The sequence below is a fragment of the Sphaerodactylus townsendi genome, linkage group LG04, assembly GCF_021028975.2.
Source record: "Sphaerodactylus townsendi isolate TG3544 linkage group LG04, MPM_Stown_v2.3, whole genome shotgun sequence".
NCBI classification, from domain to species: Eukaryota; Metazoa; Chordata; class Lepidosauria; order Squamata; family Sphaerodactylidae; genus Sphaerodactylus; species Sphaerodactylus townsendi.
This window is the reverse complement of record NC_059428.1, coordinates 27,097,090-27,105,579: the sequence shown is the minus strand read 5'-3', so window position 1 is coordinate 27,105,579 and position 8,490 is coordinate 27,097,090. Positions and strand designations below refer to the sequence as shown.

The 8,490-nt window shown below is 46.7% G+C and overlaps 1 protein-coding gene across 2 annotated transcripts; it reads right to left on the bottom strand.

Annotated features, from left to right (window-relative positions):
* Positions 1–228: 228 nt before the first annotated feature.
* On the bottom strand, positions 229–2,863 carry LG04H11orf87 (linkage group 04 C11orf87 homolog). Of its 2 annotated transcripts, none has more exons than XM_048495389.1 (2): positions 2,734–2,863; positions 229–1,925 (listed from the first exon to the last, which is right to left on the bottom strand). In XM_048495389.1, exon 2 carries the CDS (start codon positions 1,744–1,746, stop codon positions 1,285–1,287), a length of 462 nt encoding a protein of 153 aa, XP_048351346.1. In that variant the 5' UTR covers positions 1,747–1,925; positions 2,734–2,863; the 3' UTR covers positions 229–1,284. The 2 variants fall into 2 exon arrangements, with proteins under 2 accessions (XP_048351346.1, XP_048351347.1); XM_048495390.1 differs by having other exon boundaries at positions 229–1,900; positions 2,734–2,858.
* Positions 2,864–8,490: the final 5,627 nt, after the last annotated feature.

Below are 8,490 nucleotides of genomic sequence, written 5' to 3'. Positions count from 1 at the left end.
AACAGCAGAACATTGCACCAGGTTGGACTGGTGGGATGGATAAATTCAGTTTTCTGTGATGCACATGGCAAATAAGATTGGATTAACTAAACTACATTGCAAAAGAATGTGCATAAGATACAGCATGAAATGGGTTTCCTTCTATGCCAACAATGTGATTCCTTTTTTTGCAATCTGATGATGAAATAAATTAGTGCACATCACATTGGACTTGCTCATCACAAAAAGTACCTTATTCTAGATTTAATGTAAGAAAAAGGCTTGTTACACTTGAAAATGCCTTGAGAAACAGAGAGAGAGAGAGAGAGAGAGATACAACCCAAAACATTCCTCAGGAGCGCCAACCCAACCCCCTCCCATAGATACAGAAGCATAGCTGTTCAGTGTTCGCAGCTTTGCAGGGCACAGGGTAGGTAATACTGCAGAGAGAGGAGGAGAGAAAATAAAAAGGCGGGGAGCAGAATTGGGCAGTAGATCATTTTTGACTTATGTTACTTCTATGGGGCAAATGTTTCAAAAAGGAAACAAAACAAAACAGTCTCTTAAAAGGGAGAGAATGATGGTGTTAGGGAAGAAAAAGAAGAAGTGGGCATGGTTTCTAACCCGAGAAGCCTTATAAGAAAAGTCATCTTGCTCTTCAGTTGCAGCAAATGGGGCAAAAACCCAGCCCCCAACCAGTGCTGCTGAACTTCAAATGCGTGTTCGGAATCAGTCTCTTCCTTTCTGTTATCATCACCACGACCCCGCCTCCTGCCCACACTCAGCTTTTCCTTCCCCCTTTCACTCTTGGCATTGCTCTTTTTAAGAAATGGCCCCTTAAAATACCATTACAATTACATATAACCCCCAGCACAGAAGAGTAGGAAAACAGAAATGCTTTTTTTATACATATTCAAGATCTTTTATATATGTACATCACATCTGAATTGCCTGCACCGTTTCTTTTAGTGCAGATGACTTTATATTTGGTGGCAACTGTGCAGCTTTCCTTTTTTCCCCTCATCTTCTCTTAAAAGGAAAAAAAATACATAAACGAAGAGACACATCCTTCCCTTTGCAAAAGTCAAGAAGAAATGCAATAAAATTTCTCATGCGCTTGAATTCTGGCTGGCTTGTCCTTTCATTGTTAATCATAGGAGTAGTAATAATAATAATAATAGTAATAATACTTTTCTTCGTCATCTTCTTCGAGGTTATAATAATCACTCAAGTATGTACAAACACCAAAGAGTGTCTTTTGGTGAGGTCTCCGCACACACACAAAAAATAATAAAATCAAGGAAATCAAGACAATACCACTGTTTGCAAGAGCCCCGGAGTATCTGTGTCCAAGCAGGATCTTTCAGGGTAGGGGTTCTGATGTTCCAGGGCAGAGGTACACTGGCTACTAGAATCCCGGCCGGTTCTTCCCAGGCCAGCAGCTTCTCTTCCTTGGGGTATTTCACATGGATCCCCTGACTGTGCGCTGGTGGCGCTGCAGTGGTCCCGTTCATATTCCTCCTGAGCTTTTTGCATTTTCCGCTTCTTCATCTTCCTCTTATGGATGTGGAAAGTAATGAGAGAGAGCAGAATGAGGCAGACGATGAGGGCCACCAGGACAATCAGGACCAACGTGGAAGAGAAAGACTGGAAGAGCTGCCCCACTTGGGTGATGCAGGTGCCGCTGGCATTTGAAGAGCCAGATGTCCTATTCAAGAGGCAAGGCGGCAGGGGAAGCCTCAACTCCTTGGAAAGCCTGGCGCTCATTGAGGAGGTTTTCTATTTTTCTTTAAAAAAGGGGGAGGATTGCGTTTCTTTCGCTGCAGAGCGCTTGAACCGGGGCCGGTGGCAATTTCGCACTCGCTGGAGTGGTGTTGGGGGGGATGCCTCACCTTCATGCAATCCTTCGTGCCCTCCCTCCCTGCAAGAGGAAATGAAGATCCAGCCTGCAGAAAGGAGGAACGGGTGTACCACAGCTTCAAATGTTTTGTACAAGACACGCCCCAAAGCAACCCTCTCACCTTCTTCACCCCCACCCTTCTCCCCAAAGCGGCAATCTGACCTTCCAGCCACCCATTTACCCCCATAGTAGCGAGAGGCACATTGTTCGTTTCCAGGGATAAAGGCTTGATTATTCTACATGCGGAATAATGAGATGAGCAGCGTTGGAGACAAAGCGACGTACACTGCAACCCGATGCAGAGTTGCCCCAATCGAAACCCGTCGATTCCATTGGTCTCTTCGAAATTCAACTCTGCATAGGATTGCACTGGCAGTGCAGGGCGGGAGGTGGAGGGGGGGGGGGATGCACGGCAGTGCTCTGGATGGAGAACCGCATCCTATCAATCCTAGCTGTCCTCCAGGTCCTGGGAAAAGAGCTGATTCCGAAGGAGTAGCCGCGTTAAGTCACTACTAGCAGCAAAATCAAGCCAAAGTCCGGCAGCACCGACGTGCTCCGGGCAAAGGGAGCGGATGGGCAGGGACAGCCTTTGCATCCCCGCTGCCTCAATTACTAAGCAGCTCGGGACTTCCGACGCGTTTTCCATCCCGGACAAAGTTTGGACTTTTGCAGATTCCCCAACTAGGGCTTCCCCTAGGCAACCCCCGCGCCCTTCTCTCTGCCCAGGCTTCCCCAGAAAGGGGCGGGGGGACCCTTGCTTGGCTTCAGGGCTGGGGCGGGCAAGGCTGCCCCAGGAGGGGATGCAAGGCGGAGACCCCCTCCCTTTCTGCCTTCTCTCTCCCCCCCCCCCTTACCTGGGCTGCCGGTGGTCGTGATGGGGTAGCCGAGAGAGCCCCCAACTGCTGCGCTTGCACAGGCTGCGGAAACCGCGGACTGAAGCGGGCAGAGCCGGAGCTGCCGCCGCCGCCGCCGCTTCGGGGAGCTCAGCGCGCGCAGCCTATAGCCAGCCCGGGCGGTGACGTCACGCAGCTCGTCCCCCTGCCGGCCGGCCCGCCCGGGCTGCTCTTCCCGCCGCTCGCCCGGCGGCGCCTCAGCGGCCGCGCTTCACGGGCTCGCCCGCCTGGCCCTTCTTCCCCCGCGCCTCAACTCCCAGGCGAGGGTCTCCACTCTTGACATGCCCGCCCCGTCGGTCCCTCAGGCGGAGCGCCCCACCCGTCCCCTTCCCCACCCCCCCACCCCGCTCGCCTTTCTTTCGTTAAACTCCTCCTCAGACCTTACTGCTGCATTCCCAAAATACTCCGCCCCAGACGAGAATCCCATTTTTGCCTGTCAGCCTCAAAATTCCCTCCTAAACGAAATCTCCACTTATTCGCTCAGCTGCTCCTCAGACCTTATTCCTGCATCCCAAAATACTCCCCCTCAGAGACGAAAATCCCATTGATTATGCCTAGTCCTGCCCATCGCCTGAGCATGTCAGCCACGCCGGCCTCAAAATTCCCTCCCAGGTGAAGTCTCCACTCACTGGCGTAATGCCCATTGGGCAAGGTGGGCAGCTGCCCAGGGCATCACCTTGTGGGGGGCATCAAAATGCTGGGTTCGTTTTGGGGTATTTTAGTGGTTTCCCATTTTTGGCCTGCAGGGGGCGCAGTTTTTAGGCTAGCGGCACCAAAATTTCGGCGTATCATCAAGAGACTGTCCTTATGCTACCCCCCAAGTTTGGTGAGGTTTGGTTCAGGGAGTCCAAAGTTATGGACTCCCAAAGGGGGTGCCCCTATCCCCCATTGTTTCCAATGGGAGCTAATAGGAGAAGGGGCTACAGTTTTGAGGGTCCATAACTTTGCCCCCGCTGAACCAAACTGCACCAAACTTGGGGGGTATCATTAGGGCAGTCCCCTGATGAGACCCTGAAATTTTTGAGACTGTGCCTTCAGAAATGTGCCCCCCCACAGCCTGCAACCTCCATTGACAGCAATGCAGAAAACTCAATGCAGAACAAAGATTCTTGGGCAAATTTCTAGGATGTTCCTGTAGGGGGTGCATTTTTGGATGTATCGGCACCAAAATTTCAGGGTATCATCTGGAGATGATGGCACCCCCCAAGTTTGGTGCAGTTTGGTGCAAAAAATTTTTTTGGTCATGGAGGGAGTGGCTCATGCATGGGGCATCCAACTCAGGTTTTGCCCAGGGCTACAGTTTGCCCAGGGCTGCCTCGTTACGCCCCTGTCTCCACTTATTCCACTATCCCTACCTAGCCCTCAGCCTTAATCCTAACATTTTAATCGATTGGGGCAGGGGATACTTTTGACCATACCTGCCCATTCCCTAATCGCCTTGATGAAACAAATCTTAACAGTTCAGTTCCTCCATCCACAAAACACAAACATATAAACCCACTCATTTATCCCCCAGTCATTTCAGGCAAAATTTTCACTTAAGTCTGCAGTCCCCATCCAATTCCTTTCTTGATCAAACAAGCCTAACACTTCAATTCCTTCATCCACAACAATCTCACTGTTTCATGCTACCGCTATCCTTTCCCTTATCATCTTAATCAAAACACCAAAAATCTCCCTCATATGTAAAGTGTCACACATTTTATTAATTTGGTGCATTTATTACCCACCTTCTCCCCAAATAATCAAAATGGCTCACAAAACTTAGAAGAAATCTGAATAAAAACATAAAGCTAATTGCGTAAAATGGCATAACATAACACCTGGGTAAATGGAAATGCCAGTTTGGGCTTTAGTCATGCTGTATGTGTACTGGATGCTAGGTATCACCCCAGAAAAACTTCCAATTGCCTTCCACCTTACTATATCATCCATCCTCTTATTTTCCCTATATACAATGCCAAACTTGCATATTCACATAAGGCTTTGAAATCCAGTTTCTAAAATGGAACGTACCAGTCAGGACAAACTTTATAGTTCTTTCTACACGGGCCAATAAACCCAGGCTGGGAATGGGGAAAAAATCCATTCTGGGAGGGGAGGACTTCACACTGCTCCCGCCCCGTGTTATCTCCTCCGAAATGTGTTATTCAAGAATTGCACTATCCGCGATTCTTTTGTTTTGATGCGGGTTGCAGCTGCGAGTGAGCGAACGGCTGGTCAGGAAGCACTTTAAACAACTGCGCTTCCCTCCATTTTTAAAGGTCCCACCTTGCGGTATCGCAAGATGTCAGCATGGCTGCGAGGGTCCATGCCTGCCTGCCCACGTAGCTACGCAGCTGAGGGAAGAAGTTACAAAAATTAAGACGTGCCTCTGTACGAAGGCATGGCAGCAACCCACGCTGGCTCTGTGGGCTCTGTTCTCTACCTGCAGTGAGGCATGCGAATGGGTAAACAAGAGAGCGGGTTACTTTATCCCCACTGCAACCCGCTCTGCCTGTGCTGTGCGGAAGGGGCCATATGAACAAACTGCCCAGGTCAAATATCTAGGGCAACATTAAAGGGCACTAATTTTTTTAAAATTTAAATGCCAGTTTTCAATTTTTGAAAGTACGGTACCTGAATGAGTGGACTCTGATGGGGTAAGATGGAGGAACTACACAGGACATTGGCAATTCTTCTGCATTGTTATGCTGCTACCATCTCCTCTTTTTGAAGTCTCTTCAGCCCCCCTGTTTCCATCAGCTCAACAACATTTGGGCAGGAATTACACGTACCTGAAAAGGCAAGCTCAGAAATCTGGTGCCCTCAAAATATATATGCATGGTTATACAACTTTAACAATATCGCTCAATAAAAACGCTATGATAAACGTTGACACACACACACACAAAATCCAGCTTTACTAAATAAATTCTGTTTTTCACATTAAAAAAAACCCTGGTAACTGGCCAACCCTATTTCCATTCCTTCCCTTCCTAAAATAGCTGCACTGTGTGAAAACCCTAATTCCACTTGTCTCCATATACACATTGTGCTTCCTCTAAACTCCTCCTCTAAACTCTCACTACCTCTTCATAAACATCAGAATGATAATAGTACCTTCATTGTCCACTGACACACTAATACACGCTTCCTTTGTTCAGCTACCTTTTAGCTTAGAAAATGATTTCATTGTGTGTAGGAACCGATTAATCAATTATTGTCCTAACTGAACTCATTTCTCATGTGGGCAGTTTCCAAAAGATAGTTCACAATGAATAGAGAGATCTATGCCAAAATCAAACATGCATTTTAAAGTGCTTTAATTATCACTTGGGATACCTCAGCTAATGCACATTATCACCACACACAAGCTATGCTTTTTCTAATTTAAACATAATAATGTCTCAGTACATCTAGCACAGAAGAATGTACTTGGTGCCATATGTAGAGTCCCCACTGAGAAAAACAACTTCCGGGTCTGTCAGGAGAAGCTGCGCAGTGATGTCCAAGCCAGATAAACTTTTTCTTTTAAAATCCAATTTATAAGCTTTTAGTAATCATTTTTTTCTTTTTAATTAGTCTGCATTGTTGAGCAGGAGCTTTTTTGCCTGGAGGGTAAAGTTGGAAGTTTAAACTTAAAAGTGGCTGAATATGGGGCTAAGAAAACGAGAGACGCAGAGGATAATACTCCCCCAACAGCAAAACAATTGAAAATTACTGACATTTATAATATATGAGCAGGCCGCAACCCACACAGATGTCCATGCAGGTCCAATGATCCGCAGCATAGCCTTTTGGGGTGGTCAAATGGAATCCCTCTTTCCCTTTTCAATGCACATCGTTATATGGTGCTGTCTTGTTTTTTTAATATAAGGTAACCCTTCCCATTCCACAACGGAACTGTCCAGAGTGTAAATCCCGCTGTCCATGAGGCTGGTTGACAGGCACAGTCCTGGCTTGGGTAAGGCAGAACTGGGGCAAGCAGGCTATCCCAGTCAGGCAGCAGAGGCAGGGTGGTGAGGCGCTCAGATCGAGGCCAGCTCCCTGGGTTCGTAAAGGGCCACGTGCAAAAGAAGCGGAGCCAGTAGTGTTGGTTTGCCCCCACCCCGCGGATTATCTTAGAAGAAAAAGGCAAACTCCTGCTCGCTTTTAGTAAAAGAGAGCTGTGGCGAATATGGGTGAGGAAGTGGGTAAGTGGTGGTTGGATATGAGGGAGGGCAGAATGAGGTGTGTGAGGATGAGATGGATGTGTATGAGAGTATGTGTGTTGTGTGGTAGCAGTGGGTGAGGCACAGAGAGTGAAAGTTACCTGCGTGTGGGGGGGGGACACCCCACCTGACGTCTCACATGGCAAAGTGTGTATGTGTTTCACTTCCACTCATATTACCTACCAGTATTACCTATTTACTGTTTTCACTGCTCATCTCTGGCCATCTGCGCGAACATTCTAAGGGCATACCAATCCCTCAGGCCACAGACATGCTGCACGAACATTCTAAGGGTGACGGTTAAACACAGCCAGCTTCATGGCCTGGTGCGCCAGGAAAAAGATGTTTTACCTGGCTCAGGAATGGACTTTCAGCGATTTGAAGGTCTGATTACCTGCCCGCAACAGGGAGGAACGTCCTGTGAAAATTTGGGGGCGATCCGTCCAGCAGCTTCTGAGGGAGACCATCAGGGACAAACACACGTTTAGATTTTTATATATATAGACAAATCCCCACTATGAACCACTTTTCTGCCTTAATTTATAGGGATAATGAAGGAAGCGATGATGAGGACGTTGAGCGACCTTGTGGAATTTTAAACAATACAGAAGGATTTATAAATACAAGAATGGATAAGGAAACTGTTGCAAAGGCTAATGACCTGCTAGATCAGCCAGGCTACTCTAATATAGTGCAACTTACTGCTGCTACAGTGGAGCATATTTATAAGGAACTAAGGCTGCTTAATTATAAAACGGACCTTATCATCAAACATGTGGAACAAGAGGAGAAATGGTTGCCGCAGCAGATAGCTCCTAGTAAAGTACCTCAAAAGTAGTCATCTATCCAATTTCATAAAATAAAAGACTCCTGCCATTTGGTGTTCGTACCAATTAAATAAAGTTTGCCTGACAGTATGCGACTATAACGGGACAATTCCATCTTGGAATACTGAACAGCTTGCTAAGAGACACCTTAGAACATTGCTAAAGGAAGAAGTAAATAAATTGGAACTACAGATAGTGGAAACGTTGAATTCCAGAAACCATCCAGTTAAAGTAATATTAGTTTTTCAATTGGACTTTATCCCGATAAGGCTGTTATGTTCAAGAGCCTATTTGGCAGGAAAAGGAATTTTTCAATTTGTGTATTAAAAAATGTTCCTATATCTCCTTTAATTTCCAAAATCAAACAAAGAAACCAACAGCTATATGACAAAGCTCACCCCGCTGATCTTGAAAAGAATCAAATCAAAGAAAATGTCCGATGGGAGGATGAGAGCTTAGGATATATATTGGAATGTGCTCCAAAATTACAAAATCAGGTCCTGGAGAACAACCTCAAAGACTCTTTCCTGGCTCTTCCCGAACAAGAACAAATGGAAATCATAAAGAGGCTGGAAATGTTGAAGCAGGATTTGAGTTCTATCACACAAAATACTCAGTCAAAAAGATGGGAAAACATGGGCTCAGCAGATAGCTGAGTTAGTCCATAATGTTGACCCTATCCATATGAAGGAACTGAG

Excerpts from the sequence above, each read along its gene's own strand:
- LG04H11orf87 (XM_048495389.1), bottom strand. The coding sequence starts at position 1,746 with ATGAGCGCCAGGCTTTCCAAGGAGTTGAGGCTTCCCCTGCCGCCTTGC.